Source organism: Pristiophorus japonicus, chromosome 8 (assembly GCF_044704955.1).
Source record: "Pristiophorus japonicus isolate sPriJap1 chromosome 8, sPriJap1.hap1, whole genome shotgun sequence".
In the NCBI taxonomy this organism is placed as follows: domain Eukaryota; kingdom Metazoa; phylum Chordata; class Chondrichthyes; family Pristiophoridae; genus Pristiophorus; species Pristiophorus japonicus.
Genome location: NC_091984.1, coordinates 178275818 through 178301336, shown reverse-complemented (window position 1 = coordinate 178301336; position 25519 = coordinate 178275818). Strand labels below are relative to the sequence as shown.

Below are 25519 nucleotides of genomic sequence, written 5' to 3'. Positions count from 1 at the left end.
CACTTGGATCATCCCTCTGCTAATTTATATTTTTTCCGTGAGAATAAATCTTATTTCCTAAACTACTTCATCGATCAGTGATGTGAAATCTTTGTTTTCCTTTGCTGTATCCTCCCCACGAGTTTGACAATTATTCATAGCAAGGCCCCCACACCTGGATAGACTGCTCCACATCTGCTCTCAATGTTTCATAGAGTGTCCATAATACCTGCATTTATACCCCATGTAGCCAGTTATGGGATTGCTGCTATACTCTAATGATATTTTCAATGTTTCATCAACTATTACACTCAGACCTTTTTTCTTGACTCTTCTAGTTAACAAAAAACCTTTTCTTTTGTGGTCAGATTTATTCTCCGTACCTGCGTATAATCTGTTTTTCAATATTAAGCACCAATTATGGTCCGGGCTGCTAATTCGAGATTTTCATCAAAAATGGAGAGAATTGCGTGATCTCCAACATACCGGTAAAAATACCAGATTCTATGTAATTAAACCTCAGTTTGACTTATTCAATCACCGTAAACCAATGGCACTGATGTTCATCAGTCCACTCTCTGTGTTCCTGTAAGTTTTTTTTTAAAGAGTTTTTAATCCCATTTTCACTGAACACCCCACTTTGTCACACAAAATTGGTTCTACCTGCTTAAAGGTACCATCAAGGTTATTTCTACAAGTTGGCAATAGCAGGGGGTCTCAGACCTGGGCTACTGTGCCAACCACAGCTGTCTGATTTTTGAAATATTGCCATCGAACTCTCAGCTGATAACAACAGTGAGTAGCTCATCCGTAATGACCAGGAGGCTTGGTCCTTAATCCTGAATCCTTAATCGCTGGTAATGTTAAGGTAATGGGATTGTATAATTGGCCTACAGCACGCTATGTTAAGGAGAAGAAAATTAGTTGCTCGTCCTGATCGCTCTTGAGCGACCCCTGCTGGAAGGGTGTGTTTGTGCAGGCCAGGTGAAGGCAGGATCAGGTCCGTTCTATTGCCTCGGCTGTGAGCCTGCCATCACTTGCTGTGAACGTTCACGGGTGAGGCACTTGAGCGAGATACCAAAGGAAACACCACCAGCAAGGTGTCTGTGCCTTGAGAAGAGGAAGGCTGGGAGAAAATAGGCAGAAAATGGAGGGGAAAACTCACCGTTAATCACCATGTTTTGTTTGCTATTTGTTGGCCAATTTGTTGCTTTTTCCTTGTTCCTGAATTTACAGATTGACCAGGATGATACCAGGAATGGGAAACTATAGTTAATTGAGGGATTTGAGCAGTGGAGTCTAGAAACCCAAGAGGAGATATAATGGAGGTTTTTAAAATTATGACGGATTTAGATGGGTGAGGAGGGAAAGCCTACTTCCTCTGGTTGGAGAGTCAGTGATGAAGTGTCAATGATGCGTATCAATTTAATCAAAGAGGTTAAGAGAAATGCAGATTAGGCAGAAAGTTGGAGCTTTCCCATCGGAAGTAGTTAAGGCCGAGACCATTGCACCTTTAAGGGAAGATGAACATGTTGTACAGAGGAAGATAAAGAGCCACGAGATTAGTTTTTGATTGCTCGAACAAAAGCTGGCACAGACCTGATGGGCTGAATGGCCTCCTTCTCTGCCGTAAACATGAATGGCCTATTGTTCCTTTGTCCCAAAAGATTTTCTTTGAGCAACATCGTTCCAGTAAAACAGCTGAGCTTCATGGCCTGAAGACGTTCCAAAGCGCTTTGCAGCCAATGAAGTACTTTTGACATGTAGCCACTGTTGTAATGTAAGGAATCGTGACAACCAACTTGTACACAGCAAGATCCCACAAGCAGCAATGAGATGCAAGACCAGATGATCTGTTTTTCGTGTTGTTGATTGAGGGTTAAATAATGGCCAGGACATCAGGGAGAACTCCCCCAGCTTTTCTTCAAAATAGTGCCATGGGTTCTTTTACATCCATCTGAGATGACCGATGGTTTAGCGTCTCATCCAAAAGACGGCACCTCCCTCAGTACTGCACTTGAATGTCAACCTGGTTTATGTGCTCAAGTCTGTGGAGTGGGGCTTGAACCCACAACCTTCTGTTTCAAAGGCAAGAACATTTGGATGTTCTCTGTCTGATTTAATATCGAAAGGCCCCAGGATTGTGCACATTGAGTCATCAGCCAGGGAATGGAAGGGATGCTATCATGTTCTCTGGTATCAGAAGAGAGACTGAAGAAATGTGGGCGTTTCAGCATTGAAGGTCACTCAGGTGGCTTTGTAGCAGTATCGTGGCATAGCAAAGGTAAATTTAAAACACTACTCCAAATTAAACAATAACAAAGGGTCCTGGGTTCAAACTCGGGAAAGGCAAATTTAATACGATGGCAGCTTGCATTTATATAGTGCCTCTAACATAATAAAACGTCCAAAGGCGACTTGAAACAGAGTGCTGGTAATGGAGGTACAAACCCTGAATGACTTATAAAGTTTAATGGTATCTATAGAGTCATTACGCATAGATGAGCGAGGATGAGCTGAATGCTGTTGCTAATCTGCATCGGTGTTGTGAATTGTCCTCTCTATTTCTGGGCTGCCAGCAGAAAGGATAGGCCCGGTACCGTTCCTGATTGATATGCAGCGGCCCCTGCTGGAAAGTACATGTGTATAGATGCTAGGCAAGGGCAGGATTGTGCTTGCATGTGGTGCCCGAGCCCTCGATAATTGAAGAACTTTCTAACGCTCGTTATCTGGAATCGCACATGAAAGGTGGCCATTTGGTGAAGATGTGTGTGGCTGTATCTCAGCACCGGCTAAGCCCTTTTGAACAGGAGATGAGGGGAGAAGACTATAACAACATATAAAACTAAAATGGTGACCAAATGCAAAACTAACCTTGTCATACTAACCAGTTACACCATTAAAAAGACATTGCCACACCATAAACACTCAACATTAACTAGTATCCCTTCAAGCACTTGATACTGGTGGGGCTGATTATACGCACTAGCTTAGACTTAATGTTACACAGTAGGTGAGACAGGAACCTGTACATAGAGATATCTACATTATAGGGTGTAATGTAGATGGGAGAGGCACCTGTACAGTACAGTCTTGTCTTTGTTTTTCAGGTCTGCAGTCACTAATACACCCACCGCCGCACCCACGAGCACTCAACTGTTGACCTCCCCTTCACGGATTGAGCCAATGAAAGCTCTAGACTCAAGGTTCACCGAAAGATCCAAAGCAACTCCAGGAACAGCTCCTATCTCTGCTGCTGCAAGGCAGGGTGACTTGGACAGGTACGGACAGGGCAACATGGGTGTGCATTGGATCTATTTTGATTGGCTTAGGGAGGAATTAGGGGAGTCTACCTATTGGTGAACAATTGTTACAATTGTGCTGTTATATTGACTTATCACGTCTTTATTATAAGGGAAGGTATCGCTATGTATTGTTTCTCGAGAACTGCTGGCTAGAGGTGCTCAGGAAGCAGACATTTTATGTTGAACTCCCTCATGTGACATCATGAGAGGTTATTTGTGGGCGAATTTCTCCATTCACGTTGTCACATGAAGGAGTTCCAGAGAATGTTTGTTATTTCAAGGCGTACTCCAATAGACAGTTGAGGCTTAATATATGCTAATAAGAGACATGGTAAATGTATAAAACCTATACTTACATGATTTTACAGTTCTGCAGAATTGAAGGTGGAGGCTTCACCCAGTTATTTCTTTCAGATTTGTGTTGGTATGGATGGAGGTCACTGGCTGGGTTTTAAAATGCCATGGGTTGTTTTAGCCCATTGCTATTCGTTGAACAGCAAGCAAATTCCTCTCTTGCTCCGTATAACCCTATTGTTTGTTCATAAGTGCACAGTCAGTGCTGCGGAGGCTGGGTAGGATGGAGATCCCAAAGATCCCTCACTTTGTTATTGAGGAGTGTAAATGTTCTTGGGTCCCCAGGCCACCACCATGGGTCAGCGTGCATTCTAACACTGCCAGGAATATGAAAACAACTCAGAATAGAGGGAAGAGAAAACAGACAAATTAAATGGAAGAGAAGTTCTAGCTGATTAATGGAGTGTATTGGGAATTCCTTGCAATAATTCTAACATAGAAAAGCTGAAGCAGCTCTGTAGGTGGTGCTAGGTTGGCAGACGGGATCAATGTCTGTAGTTCTCACAGGATGAAGTCCCTTATTCAGGAGAGGGGAAAAAGTTAGTGATTTGTTTCCGAGCAAAGGGCCATGAATATGAGTGGAGTTATAGGAAATGGGTGCTCATTGCCCTGGTTGAAATGGGCTGCATAGTTTGGGAGAGTGATATAAAGATTAGGATTCATATATGTCAGTATGTTTACTCAGTACTGATGTACATAACACACTCCAACTAATCTCTGCAACATATGTGAATGTTCACTGGAGTTTATGGCTATGTTGCATTTGACTGGCAACGTATCTCTGTTTACACAACTGGTTTCCAGCTGGGTTATCAAAAGGAAACAAAAATCTTTAAATCAATGACCACCTATAGAAATAATGTGTTAAAAGCTAACCCCTGACCAACCCATGTTACCCAAGCGATTACAACGCATTCAGTATGTTTGTGAATATTTTTTGAGAAGCACATTATCTTTTCACTTGTGGGTTGAAATTTGGCCCAGGATAAAGATCTTCTGTCTCTAACCTCTAAGGATCCTGAGTGAAGTCGGCTGGGGGCAGTCTCTCAACTGATCATCAGCTCCCTGTAAGTCAACACTGGTTGACATTAAATGTCATCTCAGTCGGGGCCCTAAACATTGTGGTTTATTGGATGTGACACGCATTGGGATGTGATGAGTTGCCATATAAATGCAAGTACTTTCTTCATTTTTGAGCTAGAGTTGAGGACACTTTACTCTGCATCTAAACGAGGGACTACTTAATGCTGATGCTTAGTGCAAGAAGTGGAAAAAATATTTCCTTCTCACCGCCTCACCCCCCCACCCCGGTGTAGAATGACATCTGTGGAAAAGGTATTGTGTGTCCTTTCTGTTCAATTAATAGGCCATCACTCCAGAGGATGGAACTATTCTGGTTGCCAGATGGCTTCGTTCTCAATTCTTCGGTTTTACAACACTCCTGTGAAGCGCCTTGGGTCGTTTAACGACATTAAAGGCGCTATATAAATACAAGTTGTTCTCGTTTATCTCATCCTTTGTTGTTCCTGTACAGCACCAGGTTGGCGTAATGAGACTTTGGCCTGAATTGTAGCTGATAGCAGGGTGGTAGAGTTCTCTGCGAAGTTGCTATTGTTTTGCAGTTTGCATTATAGTAAATCCTGCTCTGGAGCAGATCTGAATGTGGGGTTGTTTACCATTTGTGAAATAATGGTAAAATAGAATGCTCTGATTCTCTTTCCAGGAATAAAGAGCAGGGACTTTCCAAAGACTTGAAGCCTCGGGAGATTCAGGAGAGCAGCAGTGACAGTGAGGAAAAGATTCCAGCTTCTAAAATCTCATCACTGTCCAAACGCAAGAACGACACCGAGGGAGAAGTTGTGGAAAAGAAAAAGAAAGGTCGACCAAGGAAAGAGGCGAAGCAAACGCCTGTAACCATTGCAACCCAGGTATGGGTCTGATAATCTTTTGTGTAAGCACATAAAACTGTCAGATTAGCTTCCCTCTGTGGATACATAGGAACAGTTAACCCCTGGAGCCTGTTCTGCCATTGAGAGGCAGTGGCTGATCTGCGACCTCACCCCATATACTGTCTATGCTGTCTTGTCTGTGGGCCCCAGGGCCCCTGCCTGCCCGCCTGCCCCAGGGCCCCTGCATGCCTCTGTGGGCCCCTGCCTGCCTGTCTCTGTGTGTCTGCATGTGGGTTATTGCCTAGGTTCAATCTCTGGTCTTTCTTGAGCTAACTGATCTCAGCCAAGGTGTCGGTGGAGCTTCTACATTTGGTTTCTTTGTCCCTTGACTGCGGAGTGCAAAAACAGGTTGTAATCCCTCCTGAACAACACGTCTGTGGGTCGGTTGGGAAAAGGGAATGAACTTGGTTGTGACACCCCAAGGACAAATCGCCTGCTCACAATCTGTCTAGTGAGATGTGGCACCACTGTAGAGGACACACAGACCAGTGTCTCCTTTCATATAATCTATACTGTGTGTGCATTTAGAAAATCAAAACAGATGTCCATCACTAACATTATAATCAATTACTCTGTCACTTCAACATACAAAGAGTGGCTACTTGAGTACAGAACTGTTGGTATAAGGGAGCTGTACCACAGTGCAAACCTCAGCCTTCAGGAGAAATCAGAAAATAAAATTGTCAGCAAGGCAGAGTACTGATAATAGTATAAGTGGCTCCTGATTATACACTGAGATCAGAATTGCTTTCCCACTCACCTTTGTGATGTCTCTTCAAATCTCACCATGACCTCATCTACAACATTCACACTCTAGCTCCAGGTTAAAATTGGCAACTGCCAAATTTCAACTCCTGGCATTTCTTGCGCTGTTTAGTTGCTTTTCTCTCGTTGCTTTTTTGGAATTTCCTGTGTCCTACACCTTCGCTGGCAAGAGAGCAGTCTGCCCAACTGCTCCCATGCCGATGATACCACACGCTCCTTCTGCTGCCTGCGCTTGTTTTCTGCATGCTCTCGGCGACGAGACGCGAGGTGCTCAGCGCCCACCCGGCTGCTCTTCCTCCACTTAGGGCGGTCTTGGGCCAGGGATTCCCAGGTGCCAGTGAGGATGTTGCATTTTATCAAGGAGGCTTTGAGGGTGTCCTTGAAATGTTTCTTTTGCCGTGTAGTAGTTCCAAGTAGAGCGCTTGCTTAGGGAGTCTCGTGTCTGGCAAACCAGACTCCCCACCCACCCTTTCCTTCAACCACTGTCTGCCCCACCTGTTACAGAGACTGTAATTTCCGTATTGGACTGTACAGTCACCTGAGAACTCACTTTGAGTGGAAGCAAGTCTTCCTCGATTTCGAGGGACTGCCTATGATTATGATGCCGGTGATGCCCTGTAGTTGGCAGCTAAGAGGGGCGCAAATGACCTGGATTCTGGGGTCATCTGATTTTTCATCTGTTTTGTTTTGACAAGTTTCACTGTTTCACATTTGTTGTGAAAGAAATCCGAGCTGATACTGGCTCTCCAATTCAGAACTTCCTGTAATAAGTTGAAGTGACTGAGTAATTGGTTATAATTTTAGTGATGGACGTCCTTTGTGCTTTTCTAAATGAACACGCAGTACACGTTATATAAAAGGGGAAAAGGGGATGTTGGTCTATGTATCCTCCACAGCGGTGCCATGTCTCACTTTGTGGGACTTTACAGCATTTTAAGCGGTTAGACAAATTAGTGCCTGGGTACTTAGCACAGCTTGTCCTGGCCTCTGCTATCAGCTCCTCGACTATGCTGTGCATTCAGCTTGCTCAATTAAAATTAAGAAAGTCATAAGGCACCATTACATTCTTTTTAATATAAGCCAGTGCAATTGTTATCTTTCAACGGGTTTGTACTGTGTGCATATACAAAATGAGGTCACCTCTCATTCTTCTTAACTTCAGAGAAATAGGCACATTCTACTCAATCGCTCCTCAAAGGGATAGTTCTCTCATCCCAGGTATCAATCTAGTAAACCTTTGTTGCACCCCCTCTAAGGCAAGTATATCCTTCCTTGGGGACTAATGGGATGAAAGTGTCTGAACTTCTCTGGACACAGGAGTGCTATGTGAAATGTGTTGAGCAATGCCAGCCGATTTCTTTGTGGGTGCGGACCGATGGCACTGAGTTAGCAATTTCACTTGCACCACGCGAAAGGCTGATGTACGCTGTGGGTGTGAAGTTCTGCAGCTCACATTAAGGTGTGTTTGGAGCAATTTAAAGGGAGGTTTACTCTGCATTTGGCAGACATGACCTGAGAATGCTTGGTGCCCGAAATAGAAAATGCTCCATTCCCCGAACACTGACGTCCTCCCCTCAATGAGCACAAAAATTCACCTGTTCCTGATATGAACCAGGACTTGGAGATTGTTGATTTGCACAATTCACACTATGCTTCCCTTTCAGGCTGTTCCGTCATCGGAAAAGGAGGTGTCTCGTGTCTCGGCCCCCCTCATAGTATTTAAACTCCCGACGCCGACACCAAAGAAAGCATTTAACATACAGGTAAGAGACAGTGGTTCTTTAATACACCTTCGGAGCAACTCTATGAGGTCGCTGAAGATTGCACAATTGGGGCTGAATTACAGGCAACGTTGTGCATGCTGTCATAGCTTGGGAGCCAGCATTAGATTGTCCAATCGCTCCTTACTTGGAAACGCTGCAGCCGGTAGGGAGGCTCAATTTTCTGCCCATCAGCCTGGACTGGGCTTGCTCCCATGTCCTGGAGGTGGAAGGGAAGCGGCTTTTTCATTGCTATGTTGTCCGATGATTTATTGATAAGGAAATTGCATAAAGCCTTAAAGTAATAAAAATCACTTTATATTACTATAAACAATACAACACGCTCTGTGTGTCACACTCCTCTATATGCAGCGCTTGAACACTCCATACGTACCTCTCGAAGGTGTGCTGTGATTACAAAAGTCAAATGGGTGATGAGATGTTAAATTTAGAATAGCGTTTAAAGATGTATAACTGACTGATCTGAGATTGTGTGGGGAATGTGACGCGTGTGTGGAACATGGTGTATGGAATGTATAATGCATCTCATTGACCCTGCTTGATTTCAGGTGAGCACTGAGCCAGCTATGTATATAGAGGTGGAAAATGAAGTTCCTACAGTCACAGGGTGGAAACTGAGCCGGTTAAAGTGCATGAGAGAAGGGAAAGAGTGGGATACATTACTAACCAGTCGAATCCTCACTGCTGCAGGAAGCTGGTGAGTATGGGCACTAAAAGAGACTGATGGTGGCAATTGTGAGAGTCGATTTATGGAATTGGCGGGTGTTGGCTCTGGAGAGGCTGCCCGTGTATTACTGATCCGATCATTCATCCATTTCATTCACTATTAAACTTCCTTATGGTGGTTGAGGTGTGTAATAATGGTTCTGCTTAAATAGTTAAGTACTTAATTTTGTTATAGATGCACATCCTATCTGTACCCATGCTGTTAAGACTTGCAGTATAATAGACTCCCTGTGCATGTCTGTGTGAAGTTCGTGTACATAAAGCTATTAATCCTTATTGATTTGGTTCAATGATCTAACAATGTATGAAGGTATCTCTCTCCTCTCTCATGCCCAGTTTGTGGGTTACTTTGATGTAAGCTGCCAATATTATGTAATGTTGGTGCAATTATAGGCCCCAAGTTTCCACATGATTTGCTCCTGATTTTTAGGAGCAACTGGTGTAGAACGGAGTATCTTAGAAATCGGAATTCTCCACATTTAAGTTTGCTGCAGTTCTAGTCAGGTAGAACAGTTTCACTTTGGAACGGAATTTTTTTTTCAAAAGGGGGCGTGTCCGGCCACTGACGCCTGATTTGAAAGTTTCCACAGTGAAAACGTACTCCAAACTAACTTAGAATGGAGCAAGTGAAGATTTTTGTAGGCTTGAAAAAACCTTGTCTACACATTAAAAAATCAGGCGCAGGTTACAAATTAGGCGTTGGGAATGAGATGGTGGGGGGGGCGGGAGGGAAGGGAAGTCATTTAAATTCTACAATAAATCCTTAGTTATACTTATACAAATATTATACAAATAAATCCAACCTGAATAAAAATTTATAAGCAAAGAAAAGATGAAATAAACCATCTTCCTACCTGTGTGAAAGTACTTCACGCAGGCATTTCAGTCAGCGGTGTGGCGTCGGTCCCGACGACGGGAGGGGCAGGCAGGCAGCCGTTCCCGACGGCAGGGGCGGGGGGAAGCAGGGAGAAGGCTGCAGGAAGCCTCATTACTTGAGGCAGCCGTTCCCGACGGCAGCGGGGGGGGGGGGGGGGGGGGGGAGGCAGGGAGAAGGCTGCAGGAAGCCTCATTACTTGAGGCAGCCGTTCCCGACGGCAGATGGGGGGGAAGCAGGGAGAAGGCTGCAGGAAGCCTCATTACTTGAGGCAGCCGTTCCCGACAGCAGCGGGGGGGGGGGGGGGGGGGGGGGGGAGGCAGGGAGAAGGCTGCAGGAAGCCTCATTACTTGAGGCAGCCGTTTGCCGTCGGGCCCGACGGACGGCAGGGGGAGAAAGCTGCAAGAAGCCTCAGTGCTGATCATGGAAGGGCAATGTGGTTTTATTAAAAAATGTTCAAAATTGAACAGCTACAAAGAATTTGAATAGTCTCAAACAAGTGCATGTGTCCCGTTTATCACAGTCTATCTTTAATTACAGAATGCACTCCCTCACCCTCACACACAGAAATGTCAAGAAAATTAAAATACAAGCCTTTGCAAGGGTTCAATAAACAAATTTTCACTTTTTCTGCAGCACTTTTTAAAATGGCCGAGTGCCAATGTTTACTTCAGACTGCGAACGCTCCAACGGCACGCGCAGGGTTGTCGGCACGAAAAAAACTCATTTAAATTGTACCCACCCCCTCCTACTTACAAAATCGGCGCGAGTGGTAGGCTCCGCCCCCTGGGCGCCGCGCCAAGCAGACATCGAGCTGCAAAGCGCTCGAGAATAGCGCGTTTTTTTTCAGGCGCCGTTTTCGGCGCGAAAAATGGGCGCCCAGCTCGGAGGGGCGCCTGTTTTGCCGCGTGTGGAAACTTGGGGCCATAGTGTTTAAAATTTTAAGACTGTGGGTGACTAGTATATTAATAGGACTGGCAGCTTGTTAATTTAATTTTATGAATGTATTTAAAAGGTTGCTGGATCAGTGTGACTAGTGCTGGGACTTAGTAATGTATTTAGGGAGAGCCCTAGGGAAATCCCTAATGTATTTAGGAAGAACCATAGGGAAAACTCTTGGGGTTATTGAGAGAGGGTAAGAGTGGTTGATTCTCTCTTTTGATGAACATTAGCATTGAGGGCCAGAAAGTGCTGCAGCCAAGGTTTAGCACGGTGTGTTACAGACTGATGACTTGTAGCCTTGCCCCCATGATTTCCTACAAGGCAAGTTCCCGGGGTCATCGAGTTGAGGCAACTCTTTCCCCTAGAGGGTTGTCGGTCTCAGTCCTTGTTCCTCGGTAAGATACTTTTGTGACATGGGGCTCTGGGAAAGAGAGAAAACTTTAAACACCGATCCTGCAAAAGCCATTTACTTCGAAGAGCTATTTTGTTATCACACGCAGCTGTTTTTCTTTTTCACTCACCCCCGACTATATTTAGCAAGGGTTTCAGTTTGAGATGCATCATTTGAATAGAGCTGCGTGTCCGAGCAGGAACTGGAGCGTGGAGGAGTTGAACCCTGCAGCTTTTGGATAGTAGCTCAAGCCGAGAGCCTTAGCTAGAAATTATTACTGCGCTGGGTATGAATCAGTTGGTTAAATGTACTTATGTGCGATGGCAACAGCTCATTCAAGGAGGGAAGATGCGGGGGCTTTCTTTGGAGTTGTGAACATTTAATATCCCCAAACGGACTCCTTTGCCAGACACACTTGACACAGGCATAATGCGGTGAATGATCTCCTCCTGTGCTGTAAGATTCTGTGATAAATGTTTAAATTGGTGCAATCTAAATGTATTAGTGCACGAGAGATCACTTTACATGTTACTGATTTACATGGCCCTGGAGATGCACAAAATTGAATTTTAGAGCGAAAACTTGATCCACTAAATGGAGTTTCTCAGGGTCCAAATTAATTATAAGGAAACCTTATACAGCAATTGCAATAGAAAATCCTTGGTTAAATATTTTTGTAGTGGAATGCTGCGCACGCGACCATTGTATTGGAATGTACAGGCTAAATGCATGTGTTTCACATTGACTGTTCTTGTGACAGTCCGTATAAACAACTGGTGTGTTATATCCAAGATTGGGGTTACCTAATTGCTAATTGCTATTTCGTGGTCTTGTTTGAACCTTGGTGTTCTGCACCATGGGTTGAGAAATATACCAGCTACTTTCTAGAACGCTGGCCTGAATGATAGCTAAACCAAGCTCTGCAAATCCAAATGAGGCAAACACACACTTTACAGGAGATGAAGTGGATGTTAGTGTGAATCTCGCTCCTGGTGCATGTCTGCACAGTAAAAGACTGAGTCACGGATAGCATGCTTCACTTGTACTGATAAGTAAGATAATGAATTTGTTGATTTGCAACATCCCATAGAAAACCCTGGGATTTTCTACATTTATCAAGTGATTTACTGCTCGAGTAACAATTTTACATGAAAAATTTTGGGGCCAGTGAAAATGACATTGTATGTGTGCATTTGCGTGATGATAAAAAACTTGCCGTACTGATAACCAATGTGGTTCTGTGTAGGTGACTCTAGTATTTAGAACTATAGACACTCCTAAATTCAACATCACTTAATTAATCTGATGATTTAATTTTTTTTAACACAAAAGGCTCGAATTATCATACTAAATATCCTATATGCTTTCTTTAACCGCCTTCTCAACTTGCCCTGCCACCTTCAAAGATTTGTGAATATGCACCCTCTGTTCTTGCAACCCCCCTTCCCCCCCCCCCCCCCTCAAAATAGTACAATTTAGATTATACTGCCTTTCTTTGTTGTTTCTACCAAAGTGCCAAAGTGCATCACTTTACACTTCATTAAATTGCATCTGCCATGTGTCTGCCCAGTTCACCAGTCTGGCTATGTGCTCCTGAAGTCTGCTACTCATGCTCACTATTTACTGGCCCTAAAATTCCGGCCTCGCTGTGTCCGTATGAAATGCGCACGGACCTGGCGAGGTCTCGCAAAAGCCATTTTCCAGGGCGCGATGTACCACTTTTTAAAAAAAAAAAAAGGAGGGAGAGAGAAAACGGGGAATTATATACCAGTTAGCCTGACATCTGTAGTGGGGTAAATGTTGGAATCAATTATTAAAGATGAAATAGCAGTGCATTTGGAAAGCAGTGACCAGATCGATCCAAGTCAGCATGGATTTATGAAAGGGAAATCATGCTCGACAAATATTCTAGAATTTTTTGAGGATGTAACTAGTAGAGTGGACAAGGGAGAACCAGTGGATGTGGTGTATTTGGATTTTCAAAAGGCTTTTGATAAGGTCCCACACAAGAGATTATTGTGCAAACTTAAAGCACATGGTATTGGGGGTAATGTATTGACATGGATAGAGAACTGGTTGGCAGACAGGAAGAAGCGAGTCGGGATAATCTGGTCCTTTTCAGAATGGCAGGCAGTGACTAATGGGGTGCCGCAGGGTTCAGTGCTGGGTCCCCAGCTATTTGCAATATCCATCAATGATTTAGATGAAGGAATTGAGTGTAATATCTCCAAGTTTGCAGATGACACTAAACTGGGTGGCAGTGTGAGCTGTGAGGAGGACGCTAAAAGGCTGCAGGGTGACTTGGACAGGTTAGGTGAGTGGGCAAATGCATGGCAGATGCAGTTGAATGTGGATAAATGTGAGCTTATCCACTTTGGGGGCAAAAACAGGAAGGTAGAATATTATCTGAAGGTTGGCAGATTAGGAAAGGGGGAGATGCAACAAAACCTGGGTGTCCATGGTTCATCAGTCATTGAAAGTTGGCATGCAGGTACAGCAGGTGGTGAAGAAGGCAAATGGTATATTGGCTTTCATAGCAAGGGGATTTGAGTATAGGAGCAGGGAGGTCTTACTGCAGTTGTACAGGGCCTTGGTGAGGCCTCACCTGGAATATTGTGTTCAGTTTTGGTCTCCTAATCTGAGGAAGGACGTTCTTGCTATTGAGGGAGTGCAGCGAATGTTCACCAGACTGATTCCTGGGATAGCAGGACTGACATATGAAGAGAGTCTGGATCAACTGGGCCTCTATTCCCTGGAGTTTAGAAGAATGAGAGGGGATCTCATAGAAACATATAACATTCTGACGGGATTGGACAGGTTAGAGGCAGGAAGAATGTTCCCGATACTGGGGAAGTCCAGAACCAGGGGTCACAGTCTAAGGATAAGGAGTAAGCCATTTAGGACTGAGATGAGGAGAAACTTCTTCACTCAGAGAGTTGTTAACGTGTAGAATTCTCTACCCCAGAAGGTTGTTGATGCCAGTTCATTGGATATATTCAAGAGGGAGTTAGATATGGCCCTTACGGCGAAAGGGATCAAGGGGTATGGAGAGAAAGCAGGAAAGGGGTACTGAGCTGAATGATCAGCTGTGAACTTATTGAATGGTTGTGCAGGCTCGAAGGGCCGAATGGCCTATTCCTGCACCTATTTTCTATGTTTCTTTGTTTATGTTTAAAACCGGCTTTTCCGATCTGTCAAGATCTCTTGACAGATCGAACGCATCCCCACAGGAAGGACATTCACATGGCCGAGATTGGGCTATTTGCTCATCTCTTGCCCAGTGAATGGCTTTGAAACTTTTACGCGTGGTGAAAGCAGGCGTATAGCCTGTTTGTACCAGCATAAGAGTTTTAAAACATCATACAATTAAATTTAAATGCACATTTTTACAGTAAAAACCCTGTCCATTAAGGTAAGTTTATTTTTAACATTATGAAACACGTTAAAAAAAATTCCAAAAAATATATATTTCTTTCTAAAACATTAAATCGCATTTAATTTCAATTAATTTTAAATATGTGTGGTAATTTATTATGCTGTGTTTGGGTGTTTTAGGGGATTTTCTCATTGATAGTAATGGGAACTCATACAAATGGAGTTCCCATTTCTATCAATGAGAATACTGCATTGTGATTGGTTGTCCAGGCCCACGTGACTCTAGCTTTTCCGTACATACCTCGAAGACAGGTCCCCATGTGCTGCGCAACGAATCTAGGCCTCCAACCGGGATCTTGCGTGCCTCTGAGGCCATCACGTACCATCGCAGATTTTCTTTCGGGTCGGAGGCGTTCGTACGAAGTAAGCCTCCCTCAATTTTAGGCCCACTATGTTGCCAAGTTGATATCATCCGCAAGCTTCAAAATTGTACTCCCTATGCCCAAATCCAATTCATTTATATATAACAAGAAAAGCAATGGTCCCAATACCAACCCTTGGGTGATCCCATTGCATACTTCCTCCAGTCTGAAAAACATCTGTTCATCACTACTCTGTTTCCTATCCCTTAGCCAATTACCTACCCAAGTTATTACCATCTATTTAATGCCATGCATTTCTATTTTCTGAATAAGTCTGGTACGAGGTACTTAACAAATGCAATTTGAAAGTCCATATATCCAACTACTGCACTACCTTCATCAAGCCTTTCTGTTACTTCATCAAATTACTCAGTCAGGTTGTCAGATATGATTTACCTTTAACAAATCCATGTTGGCTGTCCCTTATTAACGGATGCTTTTTCAAGTGAGAATTAATTTTGTCCTTGACACTGGTCTCTAGTAGTTTTCCCACCACTGACATTGGAGTCTGGAGTAAAAATAAAATGGGGAAGGTGGCTTAACTGTGGCTAACAAGGGAAATTAAGGATAGTGTTAAATCCAAGGAAGGGGCATATAAATTGGCCAGAAAAAGCAGCAAACCTGAGGACTGGGAGAAATTTGTAATACAGCAGAGGAGGACAAAGGGTTTAATTAGGAGGGGGAAAATAGAGTATGAGAGGAAGCTTGTTGGGAACATAAAAACTGACTGCAAAAGCTTCTATAGATATGTGAAGAGAAAAAGATTAGTGAAAACAAACGTAGGTCCCTTGCAGTCAGATTCAGGTGAATTTATAATGGGGAGCAAAGAAATGGCGGACCAGTTAAACAAATACTTTGGTTCTGTTTACACAAAGGAAGACACAAATAACCTTCCGGAAATACTAGGGAACCAAGGGTCCAGTGAGAAGGATGAACTGAAGGATATCCTTATCAGGCGGGAAATTGTGTTAGGGAAATTGAAGGCCGATAAATCCCCAGGGCCTGATAGTCTGCTTGCCCGGTTAGCCTGACATCAGTAGTGAGGAAAATGTTGGAATCAATTATTAAAGATGAAATAGCAGCGCATTTGGAAAGCAGTGACAGGATCGGTCCAAATCAGCATGAATTTATGAAAGGGAAATCATGCTTGACAAATCTTCTGGAATTTTTTGAGGCTGTAACTAGTAGAGTGGACAAGCGAGAACCAGTGGATGTGGTGTATTTGGACATTCAAAAGGCTTTTGACAAGGTCCCACTCAAGAGATTGGTGTGCAAAATCAAAGCACATGGTATTGGGGGTAATATACTGACGTGGATAGAGAACTGGTTGGCAGACAGCAAGAAGAGAGTCGGGATAAACGGGTCCTTTTCAGAATGGCAGGCAGTGACTAGTGGAGTACCGCAGGGCTCAGTGCTGGGTCCCCAGCTTTTTACAATATACATTAATGATTTAGATGAAAGAATTGAGTGTAATATCTCCAAGTTTGCAGATGACACTAAACTGGGTGGCGGTGTGAGCTGTGAGGAGGACACTAAAAGGCTGCAGGGTGACTTGGACAGGTTAGGTGAGTGGGCAAATGCATGGCAGATGCAGTATAATGTAAATAAATGTGAGCTTATCCACTTTGGGGGCAAAAACAGGAAGGCAAAATGTTGGCAGATTAGGAAAGGGTGAGATGCAACGAGACCTGGGTGTCTTGGTTCATCAGTCATTGAAAGTTTGCATGCAGGTACAGCAGGTGGTGAAGAAGGCAAATGGTATATTGGCGTTCATAGCTAGGGGATTTGAGTATAGGAGCAGGGAGGTCTTACTGCAGTTGTACAGGGCCTTGGTGAGGCCTCACCTGGAATATTTGTTCAGTTTTGGTCTCCTAATCTGAGGAAGGACGTTCTTGCTATTGAAGGAGTGCAGGTTCACCAGACTGATTCCCAGGATGGCGGGACTGACATATGAGGAGAGACTGGATCAACTGGGCCTTTATACATTGGAGTTTAGAAGGATGAGAGGGGAGCTCATCGAAACTTATAAGCTTCTGTCAGGACTGGACAGGTTAGATGCGGGAAGAATGTTCCCAATGTTGGGGAAGTCCAGAACCAGGGGACACTATCTTGGGATAAGGGGTAGGCCGTTTAGGACTGAGATGAGGAGAAACTTCTTCACTCAGAGAGTTGTTAACCTGTGGAATTCCCTGCTGCAGAGAGTTATTGATGCCAGTTCATTGGATATATTCAAGAGGGAGTTAGATATGGCCCTTATGGCTAAAGGGATCAAGGGGTATGGAGAGAAAGCAGGAAAGGGGTACTGAGGGAATGATCAGCCATGATCTTATTGAATGGTGGTGCAGGCTCAAAGGGCCGAATGGCCTACTCCTGCAGCTATTTTCTATGTTTCTATGGACAGATTGGCCTGTAGTTACCAGGTTTATCCCTCTGCACTTTTTTGAACAGCGGTGTAACATTTGCAGTCCTCCAGCACTACTCCAATATCCATGGATGATTAAAAGATTGTGGTCAGAGCTTCTGCTGTCCTCCACCCTTGCTTCCCGTTGCAACCTAGGATGCATCCCATCTGGACCAGTTGACTTGATATCTTTGAGTGTTACCAACCTATTTTTATCCTATCCAATATCTCCAATCCCCCTCCTCTACTCGGGCATTAACTTCATCCTCTTCTTTGGTGAAGACAGCTGCAAAGTACTCATTCAGTACCTCAGTCATGCCCTCCGCCTCCACAAGATTTCCTTTTTTGTCCATAATCGGCCCCACCATTTCTTTAACTATCCTTATACTTTTTAATTAGGGTTTTTTTTAAAAGCACGATTATAAGCTATACTTTAAAATTAAATGTTCTACTTTTTTTCTGTGCTGATGAAAGTCAGAAATGTGGAGTGAGACACCCCTCGACTTTTACAACCCGGTGTCAACGGAGAGCTCAATTCTGAACCTGATTTGGGGGTAAGGGGTGTTTCTAAGGCAGAGTAGGAGATGATATACTCTGCATCTGACCTGTACTGTACAAATTGAGTACATCTCCAACTCTGCCATATCAACCTGCCCCCTCCCCCCCCCCCCCCCCCGCCACCACCACCACCTAGATGCGTTTCAGAGTTTAGCTCTTTCTGCTCTGACCCACCATTATACCTTAATGCCAGACACAGGAGAGTGCCCTTTGCTGCACCAATCCCCACACCAGCCATTGTTGTTTGTCTGACTGAGGGTAGGAAGTATTGCTGAATTCTGGGCAGCAGCTGTGAGGCAACTTTGGAAGTAGGTGGGGATTTTGAAAAACTAATTTTTACTTCAAATCTTTGTAGTTAGCAGAAAGAAGAGCCTTATTCCCTGTCCCTGGCACTTTACCAAAGTCAGATGCTTTACGTTGGAAATGCTGTTGATGCCCACTCAAATGTTGTCACAAATTGGTGAACTTTATTCTGTTCACACCAAATATACAACAAAGAAGAAATGGGAAAGTGGTAGGTTTCAGAGGGGTCCTCCATCTCTATGTGAATCTCGTGGGACTATTAACTGACATGCTTTTGTGTAGAGAAGCAACACGACCTCCTGTGGGCTAAAAAGTAAAGGCAAAATGTTCTGTCCTTGTGATTTTGAGACATTGATCTGCTCGAAACAGAAAGCAACTGTTCGCCTTATCCAATATTAGATAGGGACTGGAGCAGAGGGAATCTTTCAGTGTTTTCTGATTATGTTCCTATCAGCTTGTGCAATGCTGTAGGACATGTTATTGTGGTTCTCCTATATTGGAGGGAGGAACCCCTCTCTGTACCATACTGTTTCCCCTCCCGCCTCCCTCAGTACCAGGCTGTGGTCCCCCTCAACACCCTCGGTATTGTGATGCCATTGAGCTAGTAGTTGTCACTAATTGGTGCAAAGTTTCATCAGGGGTCATCCTAATCTGTTCTCTCCTTTTTGCAGTGACCTTGTCAGCGTTGCATGTGAGGAGCGGACGGTGTCCGTGTTTTCGGCAAGTGGGCGACGGCTGCTACCTGCCATCCTTCTCCAGTCGCCCATCTCTACACTGCATTGTGCAAGTCACTTTGTGATGGCTCTGATGGCAACTGCCACACTGTCTGTCTGGTAAGTGCACAGTACTGGGGAAAATAGCAGAAAGAATAGCCATCCAGATAAATTAGATAGAATAAAGGACTTTAAGGCTAGCGAGTTGTATCGAGAAATGTTGAGGAGCAGCTGAACCTCATTGGTCCAGGCACGTGTGTTGTTTTAACAGATATAACTCTTGTCTCTTGTGTGTCTCTCTCGGCCTCCTGTTCTTCCACAGTACAGAACGCTAACTGATAAGGGGACAGGCAAGCACTGATGATGATTCGGCGAGGAGCATACAAATAATTCCAAGAGTAATGGGGTTAAGTTATGAGGAAAGATTTAAAAAGCAACTCATTCTCTATCAACAGATGGCATACGGGATACTTTCCTTGATTAGCCGAGGCATAGAGTATAAGAGCAGGAGGTTGAACTATATAAAACACTCGTTAGGCCACAGCTAGAGTACTGCGTACAGTTCTGGTCACTAAATTAGAGGAAAGATGTGATTGCGCTAAAGAGGGTACAGAGGAGATTTATGCGAATATTGCCTGGACTGGAGAATTTAAGCTATGAGGAAAGATTGGATAGGGGCTGTTTTCTTTAGAACAGAGGAGGTTGAGGGGAGACTTAATCAAGGTGTATAAAATTATGAAGGGCCTAGATAGAGTGAATAGGAGAGAGGTCAATAACCAGGGGCATAGATTTAAAGGAATGGGTAGAAGGATTAGAGGGGAGTAGAGGAGAATTATTTTCACCCAGAGAGTGGTGGGGGTCTAGAACTCACTGCCTGAAAGTGTGGTAGAGGTAGAAACCCTCATCGCATTTAAAAAGTGTTTGGATATGCACTTGAAGTGCCAAAACCTAAAAGGCTACGGACCAAGAGCTGGAAAGTGGGATTAGGCTGGATAGCACTTTTTCGGCCGGCACAGACATGATGAGCCGAATGGCCTTCTTCTGTGCCGTAAATTGCTATGATTCTATGACAGAAAATAGTTAAGCGAGAAACTTTGTTGAAATATATAAAATATTAAGTATTTGGATTATTTGCTTTAACATTAGACATGATCATAGGTCTAGAGGTTATAAATATAAAGTGATGGAAGTAACTTTGAATCTGCTGCCATTAAATTTAAATATGTGACGTGATAAATGTCCGAGGCCGATATTAACCTTGAAATCATTGTTCTGGCCAAGTTCAGCTAACTTAGCACGGATCAGGAATTGAGGCTGGGACTTTCTGGTCTGTACAGCTTAGTAGTGCACTGGCTTTTCCACTCGGGACTTGACCGTGTTTTATGACGAGGGAAACTTATCTTCAACATGTAACGAAATGGGCCTCTTTTGAGTACGAATTGGGATTGAGGCCTGGATTTATTGAATTTGTTGTACCGAGCAATCTAGATATGTGGGAGGTTAACTGTATCGAGGTGAGAATCTGTTTCAGCTGATATAGCTTCCCAAGCTCACTGTACTGATGAAGGAACAATGTCACATAACTGGTGTCGGCCTGAAGTTCGCTGTTGGGGGTTATTGACGCTCACTGCTACTGCACCGTGCTGATTTCTGTGGTCAAACTGGAGACGACTTCAATTGTATTCCATGTTTCTTTGTTTCTCCAGGGATGCAAAGAAGCAGACTGTGTTGGTCAAGGATGAGTCTCTAATCACTATATTATCAGGTACTGGGCTTTAATTTGTATTTACTCACGCACTGTTCATGCACTAACTGCAAAGGCAGGGGTGTGAGACCAATCGTGAATCTTTAGTAGAGACTCCTTCCATGTTTCTTCCCCGACCATCAACTGACGCTTTTAGTTTGTAATCCGATCACATCTGGCACACTGCATTCCACATTCTTGCAACCCTTTTGGTTAATTTGAATATTTTGCCTCCTTCTGGAATCTCATTTACTTGAAATACTGTGACGAATTCAGATACATGAACATCTCTAATTTCCTGGTGTGTTGTAGCACTTGCCCAGTGTGGTGCAGAGTTCGCCAAAAGGGTTCTAGCCCCAACTCAGACTGCTGACCAATCATGTTAGTGTTTCATATCCATACAGCCCTTCTAACTGATGTAAAATTGCAGTTTAATTTGGACCAGGGGTAGACCATTCGGTCCATTAATCCTGCTGTGCTTTTTTTCTTAGCTATAGCTGTTCTTCATCTTTTTTAATCCCAGTTTCCTGTGCATTTCTCTACATCTTTTCGTACCCTTCCCTCTTAAGTAATTTACAATTTAGGCTCTTTTTGACATTTGCTGTCATCTTTAAGGCTGGGCCCAGTTTCCACAAGTTACCCTAGTCATTAACAACAGATACAGCAATATGTATTTATATAGCGCCTTTAACATAAAGAATTTCCTACATTACTTCACAGTAAAGGAAAGGAACACTGAGCTAGAAATAGAGCACTTAGGAGGAGTAACCAAAAACTTGGTTGAAGAGACGGGTTTTAAAGGTGGAGAGAGAGATGAACGAGCTGAGAGGTTTAACAGTGGATTTCTAGAGAATAGAACCCAGGCAGCTAAAGGCAGTGGGGCAAAGAAAGGGGTATGGTGATTCATAAAAGGCCAGAGTCAGAGAAACATATTTGGCATGGTAAATAGGGCTGATTTAAGTTCCAGAGATGGAAGGTGGGAAAGGCCATGGAGGGGCTTAAAGACGAGGACAAGGGTTTTGAACTTACTGTGTTGGGGGAACCGGGGTGCGGTCAGCAGAGCAGAGATATGAGCAAGTGGGACTTAATGTGGGCAGGATTCAAGTGACAGAGTTTTGGACAAGTTGGAGTTTATGGCAGAGATCATTGGAGTCACCAATCCTGGAGACAAAAGTGTACATTAGGGTTCAGCAGCAAAAAAGGCTGAGGTAGGGGAAAATGTGGACAGTATTGCAGAAGTAAGTGGTATTTGTGATGGGAAATATTTTGGATCGGAAACAGTTCAGAGTTGAATAGTCCCTTATGAAATAAAACTTGGTTCCTTATTCATGTGTCAAGGTCAGCATCCTGAAGTTTCTTTTTGTCAGCCACTTTTCCTGCAGACTGTCTCTCGGTCATTTTATAACTTCGTGAAAGAGAGAAGCTTAGATTCTAACTCTAGCAATCAAAAAGAAAAGACAAAAATTTTCATATTGGCACAAGTTGGTATCTTTTGCCCTTATGAACTCAATTGATTGAGTATCTATGGCCTTCTGGGGTACTGCGTTCCACATTGTCACAACTCTGTGTGGATTCACTTTTGACCTTGTTTGTAGGGATCTGCTGCCACATTCTCATGGAACTGAAACAATCCTTGAGATAACCATTTCTGTCCTGCCCAAATCGACGCCAGTCAGTGGAGTGAAGCCGTATGAAGTGTGCAGACACTGCAATCCACATCCACACCAGGAAACTACACAACCATTTATCATCAACTGTGTAATTATAACCCTGTTAATCTACAGGATTATTCAGCAGCAAAACAATTTGTTCTTTTAAAAAAAAAAAAAAAAAAAAAAATTTGTTTATTTCCTATAGTTTAGCCAGAACCTCCGCTAGTGACAGTACAGAAGTTGTTACCAGGAGAATGGCACCTGATAGTACCAGAAGGGAACAAATTGCTCTTTTGCTCTGGTGCAACTGTATGTGTACAGGAGTTAATGCTGGGACATGCGTGAGCCTTCCAGTACTAGACAGCAGTAAATTGTTCCATTTTACTCCAGCACTGTACTTGTACGGGAGTCGACACAGTGAATATGATTGAACAGAGCAGATAGGAATAAGATGCCCTTTCACTGAACTGGGTCTCCAGTATAAAGAATGGCACTTGTTACCTGAGAATATCTGGAAACTATTTGTCATACTGTTGATAGCAGTGTACAGCTTTGAACTGTCCAAACATAGAAAATGCATTGATTATCATCTCCTCTCTTGCCTTTGGGTGATCTGTTCAGACTAACAGATGTGTAGTTCAAGTGCTAGATAATCGGGATGAATTAGTGCGCAACTCCTTCCAGTATATCCCTAGTCCCTTAACTACAGATAACCGAAATATAGCCTTTACCATAAATCTGCTTTTTAATTATATTTTTTAATAATTTCCTGTAAATTATAAAATGCAAACATTGAATCTTCCCTGGGCTGTTTGTCAGTTGCACCTGGTTTGTACTGAAACCCGACCGGGGGCTTTGCCAACTTAAAATAAAATGATTATGTCTTTTTCTGTCAGTGCAGTCTCGGTTCCTTGTTGTCTTTTCCTGTGCATCTGTTTCCAAGCAGCCAAATGAAGCTCAAGAAAAGCAAACACATTTCCCCATCGAGTCACGGTTAATCAGCAGGCTTTTGAATTGCTGAAGTTCACCAGGCTTTGAGCCCGAGCCCCCTGGTTCGCCATCATCTCATGGCTCACTGTTCCCAAAGATTGCTAGCTGGCATTTCTACTTGCCGGATCTAAAATGAGACATTCCAACAGTCCAATCCCTACCTCCGGAGCAGAGAGAGCCCGGTGTTCTGGCCAATATTTATCCCTCAACCAACATCGCGAAAACAGATTATCTGATTATTATCTTGTTGCTGTTTGAGGGACCTTGCTGTGAGCAAAATGTCTGCTGCATTTCCTACATTACAACAGCAACTACACATCGTAACAAAAGAAACACTTATTTTGGAACAATTAGTAAATCTTTACTAAGAAATACAAAGCCTCTATGTTCACGGGAGGGGTCAATTCCACGAACATTCTTCTCCAGCACATTTAAGTGCCCTACACCATGCCACAGGCACACACCTAAAGACCCTTGGTCACTTTCCCAACAGCCACTTTGGTTTTTAGTATTTGTAGTAGTCCTGAGAGCAAAACCCTGAACTCTGAAACTTTCCATAAATTCCAGTGTCTGTATGTTTTTGTGTCTCAGGACAACATTTGACTTCTTACTTCAGAAATGATTTTGCGTTTGGAAAGGATGCCCACTGAAGCATCCACCTCTTGGCATTTTCAGTGAAAAGGCCAATCCTTCCCTGGGTACAGATTACACAGTATGTCATTGCAAATTATGTGCCAAGACTAAAGAAGCTGGAATTGTTCTCCTTAGAGCAGAGAAGGTTAAGGGGAGATTATAATTGTTATGTAATGATGTGTGTATCGTCCCAGTACCTTAAATGTATTGTAAGTACTATGCCACACCACAGAGGGCGCTGCGGTGGGAAACCCTGGTAGTACCTGTAACAAGGGCTATATAAGGCTGACCACCACACCTGGGAGGCACTCTGGAGCTGAACAATAAAGGACGAAGGTCACATCAGTTAGATTTACACCAGACCGTGTGGAGTCAGTGATTTGTGTGCTACATACACCACATTGGCAACGAGGAAGCGGACCAACTCCACGCAACCATGGCTACTCTGGGCTCGCTAATGGATTTTACCGTGGGCAATGATTGGGCGGCCTTTATGGAAAGGCTCGAGTACTACTTCACAGCAAATGACCTGACGGAGGACACATACGTAATGAGAGAGAAGCGTAAGGCGATATTGCTCTCCAGTTGTGGAGATGAGGTTTACTGTCTCGTCAGGAATTTTCTGGCACCTGGGAGCGCCAGGGACAAGTCATACGAGGAGCTGACTGAACTCATTCGTGACCAGTTGAAACCGAAGGAGAGCATCCTCACGGCCAGATACAAATGTTACCATCACTGCAGATCTGAGGGCCAGGATGTCACCAAATATGCTCCGGACCTCAGGAGATTCGCGGCGCCGTGTGATTTTGGGGCACACCTTGACGAGGCTTTGCGGGACATTTTCGTTATGGGGATTGGCCACGAAGGGCCTCCTTCACAAGCTGCTGGCCACGGAACCCACAGTCACTCTGACAAAGGCCATCGCCATCAGCCGGGCACATATGACCTCGACTTGCAGCACCAAGCAAATAATCCACACAGTCTCGAACCCGGCAGGCACTGTCCACAGGATAGCGCCCACCACGGACAAAACTGCAGAACGTGGCTCTGCCCGGGGCAGAGAGCACGGACCTCGGGATCCTGGAGCTCAGAGTCCACAGAGGGGGGCCAATCAAGCAGCACCATGCTGGCGCTGTTGAGGAAGCCATGGGGCTCACCGGTGCAGGTTTGCGGAGTATACGTGCAATACCTGCCACGTTAAAGGCCACCATGTGTAAAAGAAATCTGACTCACCATGTGGCTGAGGAGATGGGGGATGATCCACTGTTCAGCGAGGAGCAGGTTAGAAGAAGATGAGGTGCTTGGACTGTATACGTGCACCGACGATTCGCCCCCAGTGATAAGTGAAGTAAAAATCAACGGAGTCCCAGTGAGTATGGAAGTGGACACGGGCTCGGGTCCGTCGTTGATGAGTCGGAGAACTTTTGATAAACTGTGGATTAACCCAGCTGCACGACCCAAGCTGGTCCTGGTCACGGCGAAGCTGCGTACCTACACCAGGGAACTAATACCTGTTCTCGGCAGAGCGATGGTGCAGGTATCTCACGGGGACGAGACGCACGCTTTACCTTTGTGGGTCGTTGCAGGCGATGGGCCGACGTTCCTCGGCCGGAGGTGGATGGGGACGGTCCGTGGGAGCTGGGAAGACTTCATTCCTCCACA

The 25519-nt window shown here is 44.2% G+C and overlaps 1 protein-coding gene across 3 annotated transcripts in view; it reads left to right on the top strand.

The window, feature by feature from the left end:
- Nucleotides 1-25519, top strand: part of hira (histone cell cycle regulator a) — a 115771-nt gene that overhangs the window by 74833 nt on the left and 15419 nt on the right. For all 3 annotated transcript variants that reach the window (XM_070887589.1, XM_070887588.1, XM_070887590.1), the window contains 6 exons: nt 3090-3260; nt 5362-5566; nt 8017-8115; nt 8682-8830; nt 18797-18958; nt 20545-20603. In XM_070887589.1, the coding sequence (XP_070743690.1) occupies nt 3090-3260; nt 5362-5566; nt 8017-8115; nt 8682-8830; nt 18797-18958; nt 20545-20603 (845 nt within the window). The remainder of the gene's footprint in view (nt 1-3089; nt 3261-5361; nt 5567-8016; nt 8116-8681; nt 8831-18796; nt 18959-20544; nt 20604-25519) is intronic.